At 33.2% G+C, this 24889-nt stretch overlaps 4 protein-coding genes across 6 annotated transcripts; 3 read left to right on the forward strand and 1 right to left on the reverse strand.

Moving 5' to 3' along the window:
• The first annotated feature begins 364 nt into the window (after window positions 1–364).
• On the forward strand, window positions 365–6357 carry LOC109802812 (protein TWIN SISTER of FT). Of its 2 annotated transcripts, XM_083073218.1 has the most exons (5): window positions 365–890; window positions 984–1045; window positions 2089–2129; window positions 2995–3255; window positions 4448–6357. In XM_083073218.1, exons 1-4 carry the CDS (start codon window positions 690–692, stop codon window positions 3228–3230), a joined length of 540 nt encoding a protein of 179 aa, XP_082929344.1. In that variant the 5' UTR covers window positions 365–689; the 3' UTR covers window positions 3231–3255; window positions 4448–6357. The 2 variants fall into 2 exon arrangements, with proteins under 2 accessions (XP_082929344.1, XP_020219794.1); XM_020364205.3 differs by lacking the exon at window positions 4448–6357 and having other exon boundaries at window positions 378–890; window positions 2995–3398.
• A 144-nt stretch (window positions 6358–6501) lies between these two features.
• TRA2 (Aldolase-type TIM barrel family protein) lies at window positions 6502–10650 on the forward strand. 2 transcript variants are annotated; one of them, XM_020363581.3, is made up of 7 exons: window positions 6502–6777; window positions 7789–7960; window positions 8142–8191; window positions 9008–9308; window positions 9562–9750; window positions 9852–10034; window positions 10207–10650. In XM_020363581.3, the coding sequence occupies exons 1-7, from the start codon at window positions 6599–6601 to the stop codon at window positions 10450–10452; spliced, it is 1320 nt and encodes a 439-aa protein (XP_020219170.2). In that variant the 5' UTR covers window positions 6502–6598; the 3' UTR covers window positions 10453–10650. The 2 variants fall into 2 exon arrangements, with proteins under 2 accessions (XP_020219170.2, XP_082929343.1); XM_083073217.1 differs by lacking the exon at window positions 6502–6777 and adding an exon at window positions 7044–7321.
• Window positions 10651–12341: 1691 nt separating this feature from the next.
• On the reverse strand, window positions 12342–14115 carry LOC145957547 (uncharacterized). The gene is made up of 3 exons (XM_083073825.1): window positions 13527–14115; window positions 12883–13049; window positions 12342–12785 (listed from the first exon to the last, which is right to left on the reverse strand). The coding sequence occupies exons 1-3, from the start codon at window positions 14113–14115 to the stop codon at window positions 12342–12344; spliced, it is 1200 nt and encodes a 399-aa protein (XP_082929951.1).
• A 5270-nt stretch (window positions 14116–19385) lies between these two features.
• On the forward strand, window positions 19386–22916 carry LOC109802132 (Major facilitator superfamily protein). The gene is made up of 4 exons (XM_020363354.3): window positions 19386–20038; window positions 20532–20749; window positions 21086–21666; window positions 21929–22916. Exons 1-4 carry the CDS (start codon window positions 19813–19815, stop codon window positions 22794–22796), a joined length of 1893 nt encoding a protein of 630 aa, XP_020218943.2. The 5' UTR covers window positions 19386–19812; the 3' UTR covers window positions 22797–22916.
• The last annotated feature ends 1973 nt before the right edge of the window (window positions 22917–24889 follow it).

Below are 24889 nucleotides of genomic sequence, written 5' to 3' on the forward strand. Positions count from 1 at the left end.
ATCACTAAATTAAAAATGATTGCAAAATTCTGTGGGAGATCATGTGAAAAGTATTATTTTATAAATTTAATTTTAATTGATTTAAAGTAAAAATATTTTCATTACTCCTCCAGTCCTCCTTGGGTTATAGAAGATATAATTCCCTTAGATCTTTCGAGATACATACAAAATAACTTGCATCACAAGGTTACAAAGTGCCTGTCTTATGACCACCACAACTTAAAGCGTATGTGGAACCAATCAAAAAGATGTTTCAGATAACATCCATGCAACTATCTGGTGAATTTTTCTTTTTGAAAAAATTATTAGGTACTTCGGGATCATCAAGTGTCTATAGTTTTAACTAATTATTATATGATATATATTTAAATTTTCTAATTTACTAAAAAATAATAATTTTATCATTTAATTACATATCATGTAGAAATTAGTTAAAGATCATATGGTTCGGACCATCTAATAAATTTTTTTTTTTTGATCACATATATATGGAAGGTCCTTTGTTTTCTCTCTCTCTCTCACTTTCAACACATATAGCAATAAATCTAAGGAGAATAATCTTTTGATGGTGAAATATGCACTAACGTAGCTAGAACATGCATATATTATAAATTAACAGGCACGGCCTGCAAACTGAAAAAAGGAACATATATAAATCAAGGTGAACAAGTTGTATATCAATATATATCATGCCTAGATCATTGGATCCTCTTGTTATTGGACGTGTAATAGGAGATGTCTTGGATCCTTTTACATGTTGTGTCTCTATGAGGATAATCTATAATAATAGCCATGAAGTTATCAACTGTTGTGAGCTCAAACCCTCACAAATCATCAACCAACCAAGAGTTGAAGTTGGTGGAGATGACCTCAGGAACTGTTACACGCTGGTAATACAAGCAATTCCATAAGTATTACATATAATAGTGTTATATCATTCATATAGTTAATTTTATTGCATGCACTTCTTATATAATTTGCAGGTCATGGTGGATCCTGATGCACCTAGTCCAGGAAATCCAAATCAGAGGGAATATTTGCACTGGTAATTGCCCTTTTTTTGCTTAAAAGTTTAGGTGAGTGCCTGAGTGGTAATTGCCCTCTGATCCCTTGCTTGCATCTGCGTCTCCATTAATCTATGACACTGTCTGAGGCTCTCTGAGCCATAGATGAGAGAACGTGAACAAAATCACACGATTCACACCCATCATTATTCTTTAATATCTACTCGCACAGAAACACGTAACTAGCTACTCACCTTATAAAACCCCAAACGTGTGGTTAAGCGGTAAGGTTGATCCACGCTTAAGCAAGATCAGGGGTTCGAATCCTATCTTGTGTATGCAGTCGCGTTAAATCTTGGGATCAGCTATCCCACCCTTTAAAACCTATTGGCGGGAACGAACCAAGCTACTCACTTTACAAAGGATTATTTATAGATATATACTTACTTTTGTCTTTTTTATTTGCATTATCTCATTTTTTCTTTCTTTCTTTCTTTCTTTTTTTTCTTTCTCATTATCATATTTTTCACTTTCTTAATTTTTTCTTTCTTTTTTCTTCCCATCTTTCTTTTCCTTCCACCCAAATTTGGACAAACATTTTATATTTTCCTTTTACAATCAAAATAATAAAATAAAATATTATAATTAAAATTTTATTCTTATATTATAAATTGAAAAATTATTATGCATTAAAAATATTTATTTATTATAATTATAATTATATTACAATAAATATTTACCCTAAGAATATTTAAGTATTTAAAATAAAATTCATCTTACGTCTATTGCTTTCACTAAGTCACCCCATATATCGGTGAATGCAATTTTTGATAAAAACTGACCGAATGATCTAATCGAATTTTGGGTAATCAACTATCTATAAGGATGTTAAAATTATATATTCAACTAAAGAATAATTTTATCTTTTATTTTTAACATCTTTATGATTTGCTAATTTTTATTTATTATTTAAATTAAAATATATATTAGTAACTTAAATCTTTTGCTCCCCTAAAAAAAAAAAAAAAAAAACTTAAATCTTTAGCTTACAAGTCTTTTTTTTTACCCTTCCATGTATATCCAGGTTAGTAGCCAACATTCCAGGAACCACAGGAGCAAACTTTGGTATGTTCGCAACTTTTATTTTATGTTTTAAACATTTTTAATTATATGGTAATTAACATTTTATGCTTTTCCTAAAAGAAAATACGCTAACATATTCTTTACATGTGAGTAATATATTCTTTTTAACAAAAACATGAAAAATAGGAGTGTATGGATAAGAAAAAATATATTAGGTTAAGACTATAATATGCAACTTTACATATATAAAAGGGGATAAAAACTTATATGATATATTTGAATTATAAACTTAATTTTGCACACATTAAAAATATTTACAGTAAATTTTTAAATACTAAAATTGACTGACTCCTGATTAAGTAAAACAAATAATAAAATATAACTTAACTAACAAACAAATATCACTTATCTACATAACAATTTACTTTTTTTTTAATATAAATAATCTTTAACTAAACTTACAAACAAATCAGAAAATTATAAAACTTTAAAATATTTAATTATCACAGTAAAAAAAATCTGAATAGCCAACAAACTCTATGTTATTTAGTAGGAACTATATAAATTCTCCTAATAATAATAATAAGGGTATAGTATATTAGAAAAAAATTGTTTTGATATTTTTATATGTGAAACATAATTTATGATAAGTTAATCACCTATACACTGTCAGTGTAAAGTTCTTTTACACTAGTAACGAATTATATCTTTTAATTGTATTATGTTACTGTTAAAAGTAATTGTTTTTATAATAATATGACATAATTAAATGATATAATTGATTGTTAGTGTAAAAAAAACTTTACACTGACAATGTATGGGTAATTAACTCATTTATGATTATGTTGAGAAAGAAATTACATTTGAAATTATATAATTAATAATGATGGCATGCATGATTTTTTAGGTGAAGAAGTTGTTGGTTACGAAAGTCCAAGACCTATGTCGGGGATTCATCGTATTGTTTTCATACTGTTTCGTCAGACTGGAAGACAAACTATATATGCTCCTGGATGGCGCCAAAATTTCAACACCAGAGATTTTAGCGAGCTTTATAATCTTGGATTACCAGTTGCAGCAACCTACTTCAACTGTAAACGTCAAAATGTTTCTGCCAGAGATGGAACTGGAAGAGCCAGATAATCCCAACAAGTCAACCCTCAATTTGGTAAAACCAAAGATTAGTGTTTCACGGGATTAATTACTTTTTAAAATTATTTTTATTAAATTGGTCTCTTAAAAATTAGTGTATCATCTTAATTAGTTTTCGAGGAAATAAATTACAAGGTTAATCACCCAACCTGAAGAATATATCACCCTATATATGCATCTTTGCAAAAGGGCAGATTTATTGGCTGATTGGTTTTTGAATGATTAATTTGATAATGTTTAGGAACAAATAGATCGATACACTGAATTTTTAGGGACTAGTTTAATAATAACAATTTTCAAAAAAAAAAAAAAAAAACTATTGAAGTGATACACTAATCAGGGCCCGGGCCCGGGCCGGGTGGTACTCAACTTGCGGGCTTTACTCGATAAATAAAGAATACCCAAAGATATATATATATATAGATAGATATATGATAAAATAAAAGTATACACGTTGGTACAATAAGTTTCATGATAGTGATCGTGACAGTGTCCTGCCGTAATTAAGACCATATTAGGTTATTTAAAGTCTATTTAGTTAGTCTATTTAGTTGTCTTCATTTGCTGCCTAAATGAAGCTATGATGCTATTGGATGAATTCTATTAAATAAATGTATTATATTGGGTTGCTATATATTATAATAATTTTTTTTTTACATGATATGGTTGATACTCGATTGATAATCATACCTTATCATATATGTTGTTTGTGATGTTACTTTTTGTGTGATATCTTGGCTTTACATTGACATGATGAAATGTGTGGATGAAGTGGCGTAATAATCTGGCATGTAAAGGTCAGAAAAGAATTGGTCAGAATCCTTGATAGAAAAAAAAAAAGTCAGAATGTAAATATATATATATATATATATATATATATATGTAAAAGATAGGAATGAATAATTCAATTATCTCAAGAGAAAATTTATTTACATTTATTTATTATATTTAATAATTTATTTTTTATATTAAATTTAAATGATTCAACCGTTAAATTAAAAATTCTTAATAGAAAAATCAAGTTTAAACTTTTTTTAAAAGAGAGTGCAATAAATTTTTCAACCAAACTATTTCACCGGTTACATAAGACATAACTTTATACTCTACTTCAATGGATGATCACAAGATTGTAGTTTGTTTCTTTGTTTTTCAAGAGATTAGACTGCTTCCTAATTTCATTAGGTAACTTGAAATTGATTCTATTGCAGTTGGGCAAGATGCATAATCTGAATCATCTAAAAAAAGGTAAAGGATCTGAATTGAGAATAGTTCCTTTAATATGAACATATTGATTGCTGTCCAAACTCCCCGAGAAAAGATGAACATGGTAATCCTTTTCTCTTTGTGCCAATTCTTTGGTAGCACCACAAGTATATTTAGGTAGTGGTTGTAATTCACTTAATTCATAAAAATACCCTTGAATCTTGTATAATGATTTGACATTCTTGTACTTGATTCTTGTTGCATCAAGCATAAATCACGCCATGGTTGATGTATGCAAGAAGCATTTGTTTGAGCAAAATGTTCTTCAAGATCAAGTCATATGTCTCTAGTTGTTGTCGCATATGAGATGCTCTCATGTAGCGCAGGGTCTGTGGAATTGATAATCCATGTCATGACCATTGAATTCGCTTTCTCCTAGTCATGGTAGTGTGTAGAAGTTTGAAGGGGTTTCTTAATCGAACCATCAATGAAACTCATTATCGTTTTTTCCCTTAATGCAATCTTCATGGATCTTGCCTAATTTCTATAATTATCTCTTTTCAACAATACTACCATAAGAGGAGTTTTGCGATTGCGTGATACATTTAAATGATCAGGTTTAACACCTTTATTTTTCTTATAGGGTCTTTTAGATTGGGCTCTGATGCCATATTATTAAATAAAGTGAATAAAGAGAATGATTTAATTAATTTTCATTCCTTTTCTTGTTGAAAAGCTTATGAGTACATTTATAGGAGTTTGATATAACAAACTCTGGAACAAAATAACAAACTAAATCAGTTGCCTATCACTAATAATAAATAAGATTGACTAAAAGATAAATAATAGATGAATTGAACTAAAAGATAAATAATAGATAAGTTGTTCTTCTATTTCATTACTCCTCTAGGTTCTCAGTGAATGTTGGAGTAAGGTATGAAGTCGAGGACTAACATCTTTAACTAATTATTGAAGAGGTACGTGGTATCACGAGGATAGTTAGTGGGTTAATCACATAAGTGACTTGGTTAGTGCATGTCAATGTCGTAGTAGACTCACACTTAAACTATATTATACCTAATGGTTGTATTAGACTTTTTTAATTTAAGTGATGATTTTCAAGAAATCAAATGATAGGGATTATATCTGCTGCTAGTAGTTGATTTCATTAAGTGTAGAGATTAAGGCGAGTCGTTACATCAATGTGTTTTTTTAAGAACAAAATTGTAACAGTCCAACAAGGAACAAAACGAACAATACTTCAAACATAATGATACTGTTGATGTTAACGAATTTTCAATTGGATTATTAGTGCTAAAAGGACTGTCTAGATCATTCCTATCCCTTAGTCTCGACAGGAGACTTATTCTAATATGTTTGAAAACTTTTTATAGCTTGGAAATTAAAAATATTACTTAGGAATTAGAGTTAAAAATAATTTATAAACACGTTAATTAAAAAAAAAGTATTTATATTATACTAATTATTGATGTGATAGACAATATGATTGTCACATCATTATTTAATAAAAAAAGTACTTAATAACATAAATCAAAAGGTTAATAGAGAAGAAATTTAAAAATTAAGGCCTTGTTTAAAAAATAAAAGTGAAAATTTTTTAAAATAGAAACTAAAAACATTTATTCCAAGTACTAATGTATCGAAGAGACATAAATTATTTGTGGTGGTGAAAGAGTTTCTTGACCTCTTGAGTATGGGTGATAAATTAAGGCTTGCTCACCCTAGCCAGTAGCCAGTAGCCACATATGGGTATCTTACACGAAAGCATGCGTTCATATTTACCGAAAAAATAAAAAACAGAAAAAATAGAAGAAATTTGACTGTGTTGCCTAATAGGAAAATAAAACGACAGCGTGAAGCACTAGTGACAGTAGATGGCGGCTAGGAGACGAAAGGAATGGTGAAATGCCGATATTGCCCCTCAAGCGCCTCTTATTTGGTTGTGGTGGCTCTGGCTTTTGGGTCAATCGAAAAGGTGCACCAACTTTCCTATACCAACTTCACTTCCCCCACCCATCTGACATAAAAGTTAGCTTAAAAACCCATACCCCATACCAATTATAAAAATAATAATATGATACTATAAATTAATCGGACCAACTAACGCACACCCATCCCTCCTTCCGCAATTCCCAATGGCCTCCGTCTCCAAGCTCTCCACGCCCAATCCACCGGCTTTCGTATCAGGGACGCTTCGCCCTAAACCCTCTCCCAAGTGCTTCCTCGCCTTTCAACCTTCCAACGCCTATGGTAAAACTAACCTCTCCGCTTCTCTCCGATCGCTTCGCTCCATCAAGCCTAAAACCTCTTTGCGGTAAGATCTGTTCCACGCTTTTGCCAGATCGCGACTCGTTTATGTTTTCTTTGCGATCTCGCTCTTTCAACTTCGCTTGATCTATTACATCATCACATCACATGCACCGGCTTTTTATTTTATTTTATTTATTTATTTTTTTTTACCTGTTTGCTTGACTTAAACTCCGTAGTTGAGAGGATCAGCGATCGTTATCGAAGTGTCTTGTAAGGGCGCGTTTGGTGGGACTTGACTTGTTTTGAGTAGCGGAAAGTTGGTAAATACAAAGTTTGATTGCCGGTGGAAGAGTGGAAATGAGATGCTAATGTGTTTGACTTTTTATTTAATTGATATTTTCATTTCGAGAATTTGCATGCGGTTGGTTTTATTCAAACCTTGTTGGAATAACGCTTCATTGCGGAATTTGTGGTTTACAGTTTTTGTTTGAGTTGTCGGTTGTGTTACTGTGAACTCGGGATGCTCCCAAACAGATAGGATTAAATGTTCACAAAAATTAAATTGAAGATGAAGTAATTTGAAATGAACTGAACGTCTGAAGATGCATGTGGGTAAAAGTGTTTATACAATATCTCTCATTTTATAAGAGCTTTTTGTCATAAATTTGATTATGAATTTTGTTGGAATTAAAGTTAAAAAAGAGCTTGAGAGTGATTGACTATTTTTATAAGGCTATATAAGCTTCTTATATGCCCTTCAAAATGGCTACTTAAGTGACAATTATTTTGTAGGTTTAGGGCACTTTGAATAAATTTCTCTACATGACTTGTAAGAGAAGAATGAAATACGTAGGCCAAAGATTGCTATACATAAGTTAAAATTAATATTTTAAAAGATCTAATAAGAGAGAACTTCTGCAAATTAGCTTATGGATAAACTTATTTTATTTTTCCTTCGGATTTTCTTCTCATACTAGTGCTTATGGAGAAGTTTATTCAAACATGGCCTTAGTATTTGTTTCTTAAACAGCTCATATAGGAGGCAAATGCTTGATGCTTAATTGTTTTCATTCAGGATCAAATGCTCCCAAACAGATGGGAATGGAAGTCCAGCTAAGAGGACAGTACTTCATGATCTTTATGAGAAAGAAGGGCAGAGTCCATGGTATGATAATCTCTGCAGACCTGTTACAGATCTGCTTCCTCTTATAGCGAGTGGTGTCAGAGGTGTTACTAGCAACCCTGCGGTAATAAGAATTTTTTATTTGGGATATCGTTTTCCATGTGTGGATATTTTTTCTGACAATAATAATGCAGAAACCAAAACTGATTTATGTTCCAAATACTTGTGATGAGTTCTAACATCTTGCTTTCTTTGATAAATTAGATGTGACTACTCTAATCTGCTGTCTGTATATGTGATTACAGATCTTTCAGAAAGCTATCTCATCATCAAATGCTTACAATGAACAGTTCAGGTACCATCAATATCTTTTATTAATTCTGAAATTTCTTTTTGCAAACTTAACAGGCAGTGTAGTTGACCGTGGACTACAAAATATGAGGCATGGATGTCAATAGGCATGGCAATCTAACCCGTCCCCCGTGGGTACCCGCCCGAACCGCCCCGATTTGGATGGGAAAAACCCGTGTTTATCGGGTTCGGGTTCGGGTTCGAGTTTTCCCCCGATTGATAAAATCGGGGGCGGGGGCGGAGATGTTAATACCCACCCCGCCCCTGCCCCCATACCTGCCCCTGCCCCCCGTCCCGCTTAATAATATAATTAAAAAATTATTTTTATATATATATAAACTAAAATTATAAATATTTATATGTAAAAATTTATATTATTTTACTTTTATTTTATTTTTTTTAAATTGTTCATATTTATTTAAAAGAAAAAAAGAAGAAAAAAAATAGGAGCGGGGCCGGGCCGGGGCAGGGCGGGGAAACCCGAACCCTGCCGGGGACGGGGATGGGGACCCAGATTTTATCCGCGGCAGGTATCGGGGGCGGGGGCGGGGAACGTAAAACCGCCCCCGCCCCGCCCCGTTGCCATGCCTAGATGTCAATCATGCCTTTCTGTTTATAATGTGTGTATTTAGCCCATGTTTGGCATAGTATTTCTCGTGGAAAGCATCTGCTTTCTTTCTAAAGCTCTCGTTTAGCTGGAAAATAAAGTGATTGTTTCTCCAAAAAATTAATCGAAACAATCATGCACTTAGTGGTAGTTTTGTATCAGCAATTTCCTTTCCTACTCTGGTGGATAAAAACAAATTACTCGATCATGCAGGGAGCTTGTGCAAGCAGGGAAAGACATTGAAAGTGCTTATTGGGAACTTGTAGTGAAGGATATCCAAGATGCATGCAAACTATTTGAACCAATCTATGATCAAACAGATGGTGGTGATGGCTATGTTTCTGTGGAAGTATCTCCCAGGCTTGCTGATGATACTGAGGGAACCATAGAAGCTGCAAAATGGCTTTATAAAGTGGTTGATCGTCCCAATGTGTATATTAAGATTCCAGCTACAGAGGCATGTGTGCCTTCAATTAAGGAAGTTATTGCTAATGGGATAAGTGTGAATGTGACGGTATGTTTGTGCTACATCCTTTCATATCATCTGCAAATTAAATAAATTAGTATTATATATTGTTATGGTATGCTATTCTAGATTGGATTATTAGCTCTACTTGACAAGTGATCCTGTAGATATTGTCATTACAACAATAGGTCTGGCTAAAAGGAAATTGAAAAACTCAGTCTCCAACTTGTCTTGATGAATCTTGGTCTTTTATACTTGCATGGTTCGAGTCTAAATATGTTTCTGTTATTTGTATGCACAGTTGATATTCTCTCTTGCACGATATGAAGCTGTAATTGATGCTTACTTGGATGGTCTTGAGGCATCTGGGTTAAATGACCTCTCTAGAGTCACAAGTGTTGCCTCTTTCTTTGTCAGTCGAGTGGACACTCTCATTGACAAGACCCTTGAGAAAATTGGCACCCCAGAGGCCCTTAATCTACGAGGGAAGGTAACTGTTTATTTTGTTCCAAAGTGATATTCTTGCCTTTGGTATTATTACACCTCTGAATGTCAAATATGCTAATAGTCGTGGCATATTGGACTTTACAGGCAGCTGTAGCCCAAGCAGCATTGGCTTACCAGCTCTACCAGAGGAAATTTTCTGGTCCAAGGTGGGAAGCTCTAGTTAAAAAAGGGGCCAAGAAGCAAAGGCTCCTCTGGGCCTCAACCAGTGTCAAGAATCCTGCCTATCCTGACACCTTATATGTTGCTCCACTTATTGGACCTGACACTGTAAGCCATCATAATTTTCAAGTAGTCAATCTGTTGTTATTATAGAGTTAATCTGAAGCAAATAGTATTGGTTTTAATGGACTTGTCGTGTAGCCTTGATTATGTTAACATACTTAAACCAAGGTTTCCTAATATTTATTGTATCTCATAGCAATACCTTGTTACTTGCCAGGTATCAACCATGCCAGACCAAGCCCTTCAAGCATTCATTGATCATGGTACTGTATCCAGGACAATTGACTCAAATGCATCTGAAGCTGAAGGAGTATACAACGCTCTCCAGAAATTGGGTATTGATTGGAGCTTTGTTGGTTCCCAGCTTGAACTTGAAGGAGTGGACTCGTTTAAGAAGAGCTTTGACAGCCTCCTGGATTCCCTGCAAGAGAAGGCAAACTCTCTTAAGTTGGTTAGCCACTAAAGTGTGAACGTCATGGTTAGTAATCCTCTGTATGATGCCATTTCTGGATTAATAAAAGGCAGTGGCTGTGCATTTTGTGCTGCTGTATATGTGCTTCATGGAGTCATTTAGACGTAGTGATACAATGGAAAATGGAAATTGTAAGCTTTGAGTAAAGCGTTTTGTTTCTTCCCAGTATACAGTGGTTGTGCGGTTTTATTCGTTTGTGTTTGTCATGTCATCTATGTTTCATGCCTTATATTTTAGCTTTTAATATTTAATTAAAATTTTGTTATAATCGATAAAACAATATGAGCATGTTTGACTAATATAAACTGAGTGTAGTTCAACAGGCCCCTTCCCTTAATCATACGAAGTGTTAGGCCTGAGACACACCAAAAACGACACAAGGAGTCATAAGAGAAGGGAAATCTACCTCTCTTTAATGAAACTTCGAAAGCAGCCTCATCGGGCCTTGGCATAGAAAAAACCCGTCTTAAAGAGTAGCCCAATGTCAAGGTTATACCTGCGAACCTTGGTTGCACTAACTCATTCACAATTCTCTTAGAAATTGTAGAGGAATCTTGTTCCATAATTCAATTCTGTACAATCGGGTCTATTTACAGATACAACCTTTTTCCCGGGCCATAATCCTAATTTCAACCAAAAAAACAACTAATAATAGAATTAATGCTATATTTTTAATTCCCTTAATTTCCTATTATTACAATTTCCCCTTCTTCAAAATAGGACTTGTCCCCAAGTCCTTACTCCACTTGCCACTTAAAATCCGGATATTGGATATGCAACTCATGTAATTCTTTGCATGTTGCATCCTCGGGGTTGGTGTGTTCCCGCTGTACTAGTACTTTAGTGATAGCTTTATTATTCTTCTTCTTCACTCTTCTATCCAATATGGCCAATGGTTGGATCAATAAGTCTCCTTCATTAAATCTGGGTAATTGTTCTGAAACTACATGACTACCATGGTGCTTCTTTAATAATGACACATGAAATACATTGTGAATTCTGGTGTCAGCAGGAAAGTCCAATCTGTATGCTACTTTCTCAATTCTTTCAATAATCCTGTAAGGACCATAGTACCTAGCTGAAAGCTTGTGAAAAGATGTATTTGCCAAAGAGTGCTGCTTAAATGGTTGAATCTTCAAGTACACAAGATCATCGTCGTTAAATTCTTTGTCTATCCTCTTTTTTTCTACATACATCCTCATTCTCTCTTGAGCCTTATAGAGATTTTCTTGTAACATTCTTCCAATTTGCTCTCTTGTCTTCACCGTATAATCTACTGCCTCGATTAACGTTTCTCCATTGTCCACTAAATTAGGAATCGAAGGAACATAACCATATAAGGCCTCAAAGGGTGTCATTTGGGTGGCTGTATGGAACTTGGTATTATACCATAATTTTGCCATTGCTAGATGATTTGTCCACTGTTTGGGCATACTTCCTGTAGCACATCTCAAGTAAGCTTCTAAAGACTTGTTAAGGTTCTCCGTCTGTCCATCAGTTTGAGGATGGAAAGCTGTGGATCTTAACAACTTAACACTATGTGACTGCATCAACCCTGTCTAGAAGTTGCTTAAGAAAATTGTATCTCTATTTGAAATGATTTCCTCTGGCCATCCATGCAATCTCACCACTGTGTTCATGAATAACTCTGCTATTTTTACTGCACTGAATGGATGTCCTAAAGCTATGAAATGAGCATACTTAGTGAGTCTATCTATGACTACTAGTATGACACTCTTCCCTTGAGACTTAGGCAACCCAATGATAAAGTCCATGGAGATTGACTTCCATGCTCTATTAGGTATAAGCAGAGGTTGAAGGAGCTCTGCAGGTAACTGATTTACTGATTTGAACCTTTGACAAGTGGCACATTCCCTAATTCATCGTTTTACATCCCTTTGTAATCCTTTCCAATAAATTTGTTCCTTAATCCTTCTGTATGTAAGTTCTGTTCTCGAATGTCCACCAATGGAAGAATCATGAAAATGACTGAGAATTTTGTTTCTTAAGTCCTGTTGAGCACCTACAACCACTTTACCTTTTCTTTTCAACAAAGTACCTTGAAACGTGTAGTGCTTATGAGGCTGCTGTGTAAGTCGTATCTTATCCACCAATTTATGCAATTTTGGATCTATCTTCCAAGACTCAATGGCTTCAGTCATTAAACGAGATAAAAAATGTAGTATTGCAGCTACACTTGCATTCTGTCCCACTCTTGACAATGTATCTGCCACCACATTCTCCTTCCCTTTTTTGTATTCTATGCTGAAATCAAGGCCCATAAGTTTCTCTAGACCCCAGTTTTGCATCAACGTAGTTGGAGGCTGCAATAATAAGTGCTTAAGAGCTTTTTGATCAGTCTTTATGAGAAAATGTTGTCCCCATAAGTAGTGCTACCATTTTTTTTATAGCAAATAAGACTGCATAGAACTCCTTCTCATATGCAAAAAATAACTTGTATTTAGGTCCCATTGCTTTGCTGATGTAAGCAATAGGGTGTCCATTTTGCAGTAGAACAACCCCAATGCCTCCCCCCGATGCATCTGTCTCAATGGTGAAAGGTTGTTTGAAGTCAGGCAGCCTTAATACTGGTGCAAACATGAGTGTTTGTTTAAGCTTCTAAAATGCAACCGCTGTTTCTTTAGTCCACTTGGATGCCTTCTCCTTTTTCAAAAATTCCGTTAGTGGTGCTGCAATCTTTCCATAATTCAAGATGAACCTTCTGTAATAGCCTGAGAGTCCTAAAAATCCTCTTAATTCCTTAACTGATGTTGGTGTTGGCCATTGTTGAATTGCTAAAATCTTGTCGTTGTCTGGTTGTACCCCTTAAATTGAAATCACATGGCCCAAATACATTATTTTCTTCTTTCCAAAACTACATTTTTTATAGTTGACCACCAAGGCATTTTCCTCCAAAATCTGTAATGTTGTAGTCAAACATTCTAAATGATCATTCCAGGTCTGGGTATAGACTAAGATGTCATCAAAGAATACTAAAATAAACTGCTTTAAATAACTTCTGAAAATATCATTCATGATTGATTGGAATGTGGCAGAGGCATTACATAAACCAAAAGGCAAAACAACCCACTCATAGTGTCCACTGTGAGTTCTAAAAGTTGTTTTATGTATATCCTCATCAGCCATTCTTACTTGGTTATACCCACTTCTGAGATCCAGTTTGGAAAAGTAACATGCCCCATTTAATTCATCCATCAAATCCTCTATTAGTGGCATAGGAAACTTATTCTTGATGGTCAAAGCATTAAGTTTTCTAAAATCTGTGCAACACCTCCATAAGCCATCCTTCTTTTTGACCAACACCAAAGGAGAAGCATAAGAGCTAGTACGTTCCCTTATAAATCCAGTTTCTAATAATCCTTGCACTTGTCTTTCAATTTCTTCTTTTTGGGCATGTGGGTATTTATAAGGTTTCAAACAAACCGGTGTGTCATTGATCAGATTGATCTTGTGATCACTTTTCCACCTAGGTGGCAATTCTGTTGGTTCCACAAATAAATACTGAAATTGTTGTAGAAGTGTTGTGAGTTCCTGTTGTTTTTCTGTTGTTAGTGTCTCCTGATCCCCTGTATCAGCAACATTCAGTAAAGCTGAACCATGCAATGCAAGAAACATGCAACTACTTTGGACCATTTTAAGCTTCCCGGTCAGTTCTTAAACTTCTGCACTTGGTTGTTCTCCTTGCAATGTCACCTCTTGGCCTTGATGATTAAATCTCATAGTAAGAGTTGCACAGTTCTAGTAAATTTCTCCCAATGTCTTGAACCATTGCATTCCCAAGATGATCCCGAATGTTTTGCTAGGTAACACTAAGAAGTCTGCTGTAAATGTATGATCATTGAATCTCCATGTTGTCTGTTCACACTTCCTAATGATCAGGAGCTTTTTATCTGAAGCCACAATTACCGGAAAATCCTTGACAAATTGTGTTTTCAGACCAAGCAACTTTACTCACTTGTCACTGATAAAATCATGTGTACTCCCAGTGTCCATCAGAAAAGGTACTTTCTGGTTTTTGATTAATCCTTTCAGCTGTAATGTATTGCCACCTGCTATGCCTTGTAAAGCATTGAGTGAAATGTGGACCTCTTCATCTTGAATCATGGCTATGCTTCTATCTACTATTGCTTGTTCTTCCTCACGATCATTGTCTTGCATGATATCCTCAACTATTTCTTCTTGAGTAGAAAAAATTTCATTTAGTTTACCCCATACTTTACATTTCATCTTATGGTTTTTATCCCACTTATCCCCACAGAATCTACACAATCCCTTAGCAATCCTGTCGCTAACTTCCTTCCTAGAAATAGAAGTTGATGTGTTAATCTTAGAATCTAATGTTACCGGTGAAGACATTGAAGGCATAGGATGATTTTGTTGCAGATTTGTGATGGAATGGCTCCTCTGAGAACTACCTGGTCCTGACCAAGATCTTGTGTATCTTGTTTGTGTTTCAAGACTGCCAGTTTTTCTTTGTTGCATCTTCTTTTCCCATTCTTTAAGAATTTCTTCTTGGAGTCTTGCAATATGCACGGCTTCTTGTAAGGACTGAGGTTTGTGGACTCGGACGGATTTTTCTAGATCATTTTTCAATCCGGATAAAAAGAAACTTAATGCCATGGATTCTGTCATCGCTACACGAGCCAGCAGAGAATTAAATGTTTCCAAATATTCCCCCAAATCCCCTTGTTTCAATCTTGCTAACTCCGCAACCGGCTCATCAAATGCCCTGTCATCAAATCGATATGCCACATCTTGTAGAATCTGTTCCCAAGATTTATCCTTGAATCTGGGTTGCTCCATATAATGTCTTTGCCTAGAGAAGGCTTTGCCATCCATGGATAAAAGCAGTAACTTCCCACGTTGTGCCATCGGGGTATCCTCTAATTCAAAAAACTGCTCAGCTTTTGCTCTCCACTCCCGAAAGTTGGTTCCATCGAATGTAGGGAATTGAATTTGCGCTCGTTCTATTACTGATTGACCAAAATCTGGTGTGTTTGTGACACCTTCGTTTGTCACGATTATCTTGCCGCCATTTATGGTTGTTATGGAAGAGACGAGACTATCTATCGTTTTCTGCAGCGAAGCCAATGTTTTTTGGGTTGATTCTTGCGTCTGTGAATTTCTGTTCAAACGTCTCCATGCGGGTTTTGAGTTCCTTCATGGTCACCATTGTCCCAAACGTCCCACGCTAATTGATACCAATGTCAAGGTTATACCTACTAACCTTGGTTGCACTCACTCATTCACAATTCTCTTAGAAATTGTAGAGGAAACTAAATACTGAACTTCTTATTCCATAATCCAATTCTGTACAATAGGGTCTATTTATAATTCTGACTTCCCACATATACAACCTTTTCCCCGGGCTATAATCCTAATTTCAACCAAAAAATAACTAATAACAGAATTAATCCTATATTTTTAATTCCCTTAATTTCCTATTATTACACCCAAATTCAAGAGGAAGATCACGTTTCTTGGACCCAAAAATCGATTAGTTCATTCACCACTGTTTTTCATAAAACTCTTGATGCACCATTATCATTAAAATTTGTACCAATTACAAAATTTATGGTTTGTTTGAAAACAAATATTTTATTATTGGAAAAATAAAATAAGATATAATGGAATTTTTTTTACACGTTAAAATCTATTTATCCATTTTAATATTTGAAGAAGTTTTTTAATCTAATTTAGCAGAAGTTGAGAAATATAAATTAATTTTAATTTATGCTCATTGTACTTTAGTTTTTCTTTATAAGTATCTTATGATTTGTTCTGTTTTTGTGGGGGGGCAAAAAAATATCTATAAACGAACCATTTCAGTTTGGCAAGGCCTTACATCGGCTATGCGAGTTCAACGGTTTTAGTTCTAACAAAATTGGGCCAAATTAGGTTCAATAGAAAGCGGCTCGTGATATAAACACACATCTATTTATTTTTCCTTTTTTTTAATAAGTACACTTTTTATAAAAAAAAAAAGAATAATTAAATTCTTAAAATATCGTTAATTTTTTTGAACTTTACACTTCCAATATTTAATTTAACACTTTTTTTTTCTTTTCCATACATCTCCTTCTTCTTTTCAGTTTTCACATTCATCCCTTTACTTTTTCCCTACTTTTCACCTATTTCAGTAGGTAGTTTTAATTATTTTGATTTTGACATTATTCTCTTCTCCCTCGTATTTTAGTTTTCACACTATTACTTTCTCCCTCCATTCTTTTAGTTTTCACACGCACTCAAGACATAAAATTAGTTTTCGACAGCGTTATAGGCGTTTGTGACTTTCTCGATAGTGTCAAAGGTGTCGAGCAAAGTATATGTTTTTTCTTTAAGCACTTCGCCCTACTTACACGTCTAGAAAATACAACATCAAATAATTTTAGTGTTCTAGAAAGTACTTTTCGAAATAGTAAAATTAGTGTTCTCAAAAGATATTTTCTAAAATTGTGTTTTTAACATACTTCTAGAAATTATTTTCTGAAATAATAAAATTAATATTCCGAAATATATTTTTCATAACACTAAATTTAATGTTAAAATTTTTGGAAGTGTGAAAGAGGAGGAAATGTTGGAAGAAAAATGCGCATCAAGCTTAGTAGAAACTATTAAGAAAGTCGAACATGTTTATAACATCGTCATGCACTAGTTCTACAGTTCATGTGCATATAAAAAGTGAAAGAGGTGAGGGAAGAAAAAAGTAATGTGAAAATTGAGAAAACCAAAATTATATATTAAAATAAGTAAAAAATAAGGGGAAAAACAAAGGGATGTTTGTGAAAACTAAAAGGGAGAAGGAAGGAGATGTGTTGAAAAAAAGAATAAAATATTAAATTAAAAGTTGGATGTGTAAAATTAAAAAAATAAAAAAATAAAAAAATAAAGAATATTTTAGAAATTTTTAAAAAATAAAAAACAAAAAGATGTACTTATAAAAAAAAGAAGTATATATATCATGAGCCATAGAAAGCTTATCAAGTTTTAGGATCTCATATTACCATGTTTAAACAAATAAAATAAAATTCAGGTTACATTCAAGTCACTCCCGGTTGATAGATGCAATTTTTGTTATATACACCTCCATTATTTAATAAAACACTTTCTATATCTATTTTTATTTATTTATTATTTAAATACCTTTTTTTCATTTTTTTTTATAAAAGATATACTTCTAAAAAGTATTCTTCAAAGACAAAAAATACATTTTCAAGAAGTAGTTTTCAAAATTTATATATTTTATTTTGTTTTCAGAAATTACTTTTCAAAAGTGTGTTTTACACTCAAAACTTCAAGAGTAAAAATATATTTTCGGAAAGTACTCTTTAAAAGAAAAAAAAATATTCCTACTTTTGATAAACAAATTCACTATTCTAAAAAATACTTTTTAAAAGTATATTTATTTGTTTTACACCCCCAAATTCCAAGAATAAAAATATATTTCTGAAAAATATTTTTTTGGAAAAGAAAAAAATGTTTTTAAAAAGTACTTTTTGAAAGTTTTTTTTTTTTTTCAAAAGGAACTTTCCAAAAGACAAATATTTTTACTCTTCTATAAGCATATTTTAAGAAGCTGGGAGCACAATTTCAAAATAATAATAATAATATATTATTTTTAATCAATCATTTATCGTAAAATTAATATGTCATTTCTTTAAACACGTCTTTATAAAATTTACAATCTTATTCAATGTATACAATATTAAAGATGGAAAGGAATGACTAGAGAGGAATAGAGTGACGAAAATAAAGAGGTAAAAGAAAAGGAGATCAATAAAGAAAATAATTTTAAAAAATAAAATTTATTTTAAGAAATAATTAAATAAATAAATAAGTATTTAAAAATTGACAAAAAGAATTGAAAAGCAAAGCGTAAATATTAGAAAGAGGAGGTGCATATAAAATTTTCCACAAATAAAATAAAATTCAGCTTACATTCAAGTCACCTATATTGGTGGATGCAATTTTTTATTAAAAACAAAACTTGGTATAGACCGAATGATCTAATTGACATATTTAGAAAAAATATAAATAAAATTTAGAAAAACATATTTTGAATAAAAAATTAAAAAATTGTTTATGAACGTAAATATTTTTTAACAGCGTAATCTAATTAGAAATTGTTCTATCATAAATTATTATATATAATAAACTTATTATTATTTTTACAAAAAAGCCTTAAAAATCATACATATTATGATTTATAATTAAGAATATTTATAATCCATTGACACTCGTTAAATAATTTTACATTATCGGTACATAATTGTTAAACTCCTATAGTATGTTTTTGAACCATAATTTTCGTGTTTCTATAGTTAGACTTATAACTAGTTGAGTCCTTTGAGTTGAGAACAGAGCTCATGTCACTTTAAAGAATTAAAGGTTAAAATCTGTATTGGCCTTGCGGAGAAATCCGAGCACTTCATTGAAGTAGAAGACTTTAAAAGCAAGCACAAAATTCCAAGCAATGACTATGAAATCCCCAACCTCCGAATTCAGATGGAAAATTATGGGTATCCATATTTTCATGCTGAACCAACCCAAAGCGCTTAAACAAAACGATAGAAGAGGAATAAGATTTGGAAGAAATTCGTACTAACATGCAGAGGCACCAATCAATGACAGCAATGGCCCCAGCCTCCACAGCAGGTGACCATAAATGCATTGTCTTCAATCGCTTCCATTTGTGTTGTTGTCCTGCCATTTATTATGCATGGTTGGTTTCCACAGATCTTAACGTGTTAGTTGAACCATCCTTTAATATGGTCCCTTTTCCCAACTGTATCCAAAAATCAACTTCCTTCACTATTCACTGTTCAACTTTGTATTCATTCATGCACAAGTCAAAAAGTCACTCACTTCCCATTTATGTGTCCCATGTAGGGTCCAAACATATACTACTACACAATTATTTTTAAGATCTTGCTAACCAATCTTCTAAGGAGTAACAATACTAGTTAAGGAATCAATATTTAGAAAGTTTTTATTAAAAACTAAAATCAAGTTACATGAAAGATGTTCAATAAAAACTTTCTACTTATGATTCCTTAATCAATGCTTAAGGACACTGGTAAGCATTTTTCTTATTTTTATTTTCCTACCTTGAGAAGAATTAATTAGGCTCACATCCATAAGTAGAAGAGCAGGCGAAACGAAAATAGTATTAGAAGTTGGTGGCTTCAGTCTCCATATTTCAGAATAATTGTTTGCCACCCTTTTGCTGAACTTTATGCTTTCTCGTTACTGAAGAGCTGGATCCATGCCCCTTTCTATGTTTTGTGTGTTGTTAATCTGAAAATTGAGTAGTGTTGTGTGTTAAGAGTGATGGATAGCTCCGAGATCAAGTCACCACAAGAAGGCTCCCATCAGGGGACACCCGGCACTTCAGTGAATAGAAAGAAGCTTGCAATTTACTTCATTGAGTCCGAAGATAGAAGGATGGCCTTTGGTCGTGGGTACACAGCAGGATCTACACCAGTTGATATCCATGGCAAATCCATTGTTGATCTTTCAAAGACTGGTGGTTGGATTGCTGCTTTCTTTATATTTGGTATATATTCTCACTATATGTATTCATGTGTGCATACATAATTATCAAATAAAACTTAGATACAGTTACTTAATATATTCTTATGTTGTTTTTCAATTCAATTTGAAATTTTGCTTTGATAATTTGCATAATTGATTTAGTCTTTACAGTTCATAACATGAGTTGTCAAGGTGAAAGATGAATTCTTATCGAAGAATAATAGCAACAATAGTTGATAAACTTTATCTAAAATTTGTCACAAGTATATTGACTAAGAGCATGCTATTAAATTGTTTATTTCATTCTCTATCATAGCATTAGTAATAGTATGTTATGCTTTTGAATTAAAAGAAAGGATCTAAATTCTTGATTAACATGCTGCTGGTCAACACAGACAAAAAGAGCAATGCATGAATTTGTCACACTGTTACGTGTTGAGCTTGGTTATGATTTATGAATACTTTAAAGAGAACATTATTCAATAATTGTGTATGGTTTATGTTTGTGGTTGTAGGAAACGAGATGGCAGAAAGAATGGCTTATTTTGGTCTTTCGGTTAACATGGTGGCCTTTATGTTTTACGTGATGCATAGACCTTTCACGAGTTCTTCCAATGCAGTCAACAATTTCTTAGGAATATCACAAGCTTCCTCTGTGCTCGGTGGTTTTCTAGCCGACGCATATCTTGGACGCTACTGGACAATAGCTATTTTCACCACTATCTATCTTGCGGTACGGTTCTTCTCTCTTCTTTAGAGCCATGGAACAGCACATGTAGTAAAGTCCATTGCAATAAAGTATGATACATTAATAAACTATGGAATAGTATAAAACACACTTATCTAATCACAAATCATTATATATAAGTTCGTTGATCTTTAACATAATTTTTTTAAAAAGTTATATAATTAATAATTTTTAAAGTATTTAAAAATTAACAAACTTGATATACATAGTGATTTTATAATAAGAATAATTGTGTAAATTTGTTTTACATCACAGTATAACTTTTTTTCTTTTTTATTTTTTCTCTTGCAACTCTTGTTTCATTCCAATTTTCATGAACAGGGTTTAACAGGAATAACACTATGTGCAACAATAAGTAAGTTTGTGCCAAACCAAGCAGATTGCGACCAATTTTCTCTGCTGTTGGGGCACTGTGAGCCAGCAAAACCGTGGCAGATGACTTACCTCTACACGGTTCTATACATCACAGCGTTCGGAGCAGCAGGGATAAGGCCATGCGTGTCATCTTTTGGAGCAGACCAGTTCGATGAAAGAAGCAAAAACTACAAGGCACACCTGGACAGATTCTTCAACTTCTTCTATCTGTCAGTGACCATAGGGGCCATAGTGGCCTTCACTGCAGTGGTGTACGTGCAGATTCAGTATGGATGGGGTTCTGCATTCGGGTCACTGGCAATTGCGATGGGAATATCCAACATGGTGTTCTTCATTGGCACTCCCTTGTACAGGCACAGGTTACCAGGAGGTAGCCCTCTTACAAGGGTTGCTCAAGTCTTGGTCGCTGCATTTCGAAAGAGAACCGCCCCTTTTGGTAGCAGTGACTTCGTTGGCCTTTACGAGGTTCCTGGCAGACAGTCTGCTATCAAGGGAAGTCGAAAAATTGCTCACACCGATGATTTCAGGTAAGAATGTTTTCAAGTAATATTTAGCTTGATGGAAAAAGAATTGATTTATAAGGTTATTACACAAATATACTCCATAATGATGAGATACCTAAGTCTTCACGTTTTTATTTTTTGTCATCACTCAAAAAGCCTCTCTAATATTGAAGTATGTGTATTTTATAAGTCATTATTTTTTCTTTTATTTTATTGATATGGGACTTGTTTGTATACTAAATGATTATGATTTGTTGTTTTGGATGCATATATATATATATATCAGGTGTCTTGACAAAGCAGCTCTGCAACTGAAAGAAGACGGTCCTAACCCGAGTCCTTGGAGGCTGTGCAGCGTGACACAAGTAGAAGAAGTGAAAATCCTGGTGAAACTGATCCCCATACCAGCATGCACAATAATGCTGAACGTGATCTTAACAGAGTTTCTCACTCTCTCAGTCCAGCAAGCATACACACTCAACACTCACTTGGGCCAGTTGAAGCTCCCAGTGACATGCATGCCAGTGTTCCCAGGCCTCAGCGTTTTCCTCATATTATCTCTCTACTACTCCCTCTTCGTCCCCATCTTCCGACGCATCACGGGCCACCCCCACGGCGCCTCGCAGCTCCAGAGGGTCGGAATTGGGCTTGCAGTCTCCATTCTCTCAGTTGCATGGGCCGCAATATTCGAAAAATACAGAAGAAGCTACGCCATAAAACATGGGTACGAGGCTAGTTTTCTGACAGCAATGCCTAACTTAAGTGCCTACTGGTTGCTGATCCAGTACTGTCTCATTGGCGTGGCTGAAGTCTTCTGCATCGTTGGCTTGTTGGAGTTTCTCTACGAGGAAGCCCCTGATGCAATGAAGAGTATAGGCTCTGCTTATGCTGCACTTGCTGGTGGATTGGGTTGCTTTTTCGCTACTATCATAAACAACATTATTAAATCTGTTACTGGGGATTTGGATCACGGCAAAGAATCTTGGTTGTCGCAGAACATCAACATTGGTAGATTTGACTACTTTTATTGGCTTCTCACGGCTCTCAGCATTCTCAATTTCGCTCTTTTTATGTATTCAGCTCATCGGTACAAGTACAGGGCACAGCATGTTCATGAGATGGAGAAACATGAAATGCCATACAATGGGACTTGAAACGTATTGGGAATCACAGATTATATGAGTGCTGAATCTCATTTAAACTCACTAAAATTTGTGATTTTTTATTCATACTATATAAACTAGTATTAATAAGAATAGTAGCATTTTTCTGTATTGGAACTTATGCCAACACAAAGTGCTGTCTTTGTTCCATTGAATAACTTGTAATGGTCTCCTTGCATGGTCAAAATTTACTATCAAGGTTTTCAGAATTAAGAGTCATAGGGATTGAAAACCAAACTGGCTAGGGAGTGTTCTGCATAACACATTGTGAGGGACGATTATTACCTAAGGTAGTTGAATTAAAACACTTATTATATAATATTCTATTTCAGTTGGTTGAGTAGGCTACATGAATATTGTGAATATCTTGATACAAAGTTTGATTTCTATTGATAAAAAAAAATTACATAGAAGGTCTTTTGTATAAATTTATGCAAATTATTAAAATAATATCTGAGTTTTTTAAAATAGTTGAAATCAGTCCTCTTAAAAGTATATAAAAGGTTCATGAAGAAATTTGGTAAGGGTATATTACCTGTGGTTTAATGCAAAAGAACATTTTCAAGTTCGAGGCCCAATTGTCTCCAGTTTTTCAATTCTCCGAATGATATTTTCATGGTCGCAGTTATCTTGGACCATTTAAAGGCTCTTTTTTTATATTTTATTCTTTTTATTTCTGTTTTCTGTATGCTTAACAGAACCCAACGGCAAAGGCCCAAGGTCAATCAAAATTGTCCAGCACATTATAGTTCATGGAATAAGAAGTTATTGTATATTCTAAGTCATCGTGTTTATGATTTCTAAGTGGAATCGAGACATTTTATATTTCTTATAGAAAATAAAGTGGTGTCTTTTTTTTTTTTTTTTTTTTTTTGTATATAATGTTATAGATATCTAACTATTTTTATTTTTTTTACGTGAAACGTGGTTGAATTTTTTAATTTACAAGAATGAGTTAAAAAAATTAGTTGGGACGATAGTGCTTTCATATTATACAATAATTTCTTTTGTAGATTATTATGTATTTCATGTTAATTTGGTTGAATATTGTTTTAGTAAGATGATATCTTAATCCATTTTATAATGAGCTAAAGGCAAATTGGATTGAATTCAATCGTTTTAATAAATTTTAATTTTTAAATATTTAATCCATAACTTGGGTCTATTGTTCAGCAGTGGTCTTGACTCTTGAGAATGAGTAAGTGGATCGGAGGGAGCTCTATTGTTGGGAGCATAAAAAAATATTATTTAATCTATATAATATTAGAAAATTTATATAATTAAATTATTAAAAAAAATTATATAATTAAATTATTAAAAAATAGAGAAAATAAAATAATTATGAACAATTAATCAATAATCAATTTTTATATTCGTCAACAAAAATTTATCAATAATTTTAAAAAATCAACCGGTAATATTAGATATAAAGAGAAAAGTGTTATATGTTATTGACATTTTTTTCTTTCTTGGTGTAAACTTTCATAAGTGTTAATATAAAATTATAAATAAAATTTATCTTTAATTTTTTCCTTTTTTCTTTTTCTTTAATTTATTTGATTTTCTTTCTATTTTTTAAATTATGACATATCCTACTCCAATGAAATCTCAAAATAAAATTATGAATCTTCATCTCTCTATCACAAGTTTCTTTGTAATTTAGTGTCACTATTATTGATTTATTTTCTCGTTGTATAATGATTAATAAAGATAACTCATAATCTCGTACAAATGTATTAAACGTTTAGTCATTTTTAAACAACTGTGTATTTTATTGTTTGTATGTTTACATTTTTAGGTTTGAGAATTGTAGTCATAAATAATATTCAAATATTTATTAGGGCACTTCACTTCACTCAGGGTACCAAAAAACTCAAGGCTTGCCCTACAAGTTTAACAAGTTGGGTTGAGTGAAGTTTGTGAAAATAATGGCATATAAGTGTTGATTATTCAACTGTTACTATTGACATATTCATTGTTATGTTACCATTGACATATTAATCATTTTATTATCGTTGGTATTAAATTTTTTAATTAATTACTTGCCAATGAACAAATTCTTTATGCACTGTATAAGAAATGAC

Source organism: Cajanus cajan, chromosome 4, assembly GCF_000230855.2.
Source record: "Cajanus cajan strain Asha chromosome 4, NIPB_CcT2T_4, whole genome shotgun sequence".
NCBI lineage: Eukaryota > Viridiplantae > Streptophyta > Magnoliopsida > Fabales > Fabaceae > Cajanus > Cajanus cajan.

Bases quoted from the DNA above. Each gene is read 5' to 3' on its own strand.
- LOC109802812 (XM_083073218.1), top strand. From the start codon at position 690: ATGCCTAGATCATTGGATCCTCTTGTTATTGGACGTGTAATAGGAGAT. The intron at 891-983 runs GTAATACAAGCA...TATAATTTGCAG, and splicing joins TCAGGAACTGTTACACGCTG to GTCATGGTGGATCCTGATGC. The intron at 1,046-2,088 runs GTAATTGCCCTT...ATGTATATCCAG, and splicing joins CAGAGGGAATATTTGCACTG to GTTAGTAGCCAACATTCCAG.
- LOC145957547 (XM_083073825.1), bottom strand. From the start codon at position 14,115: ATGGTCCAAAGTAGTTGCATGTTTCTTGCATTGCATGGTTCAGCTTTA. The intron at 13,050-13,526 runs GTAATGCCTCTG...TGTTTGCACCAG, and splicing joins TGTTTTGCCTTTTGGTTTAT to TATTAAGGCTGCCTGACTTC. The intron at 12,786-12,882 runs GTCTTATTTGCT...TTATTATTGCAG, and splicing joins ATGAGAAGGAGTTCTATGCA to CCTCCAACTACGTTGATGCA.
- TRA2 (XM_020363581.3), top strand. From the start codon at position 6,599: ATGGCCTCCGTCTCCAAGCTCTCCACGCCCAATCCACCGGCTTTCGTA. The intron at 6,778-7,788 runs GTAAGATCTGTT...GTTTTCATTCAG, and splicing joins AAGCCTAAAACCTCTTTGCG to GATCAAATGCTCCCAAACAG. The intron at 9,751-9,851 runs GTAACTGTTTAT...TGGACTTTACAG, and splicing joins CCCTTAATCTACGAGGGAAG to GCAGCTGTAGCCCAAGCAGC.
- LOC109802132 (XM_020363354.3), top strand. From the start codon at position 19,813: ATGGATAGCTCCGAGATCAAGTCACCACAAGAAGGCTCCCATCAGGGG. The intron at 20,750-21,085 runs GTACGGTTCTTC...TTTCATGAACAG, and splicing joins TCACCACTATCTATCTTGCG to GGTTTAACAGGAATAACACT. The intron at 21,667-21,928 runs GTAAGAATGTTT...TATATATATCAG, and splicing joins GCTCACACCGATGATTTCAG to GTGTCTTGACAAAGCAGCTC.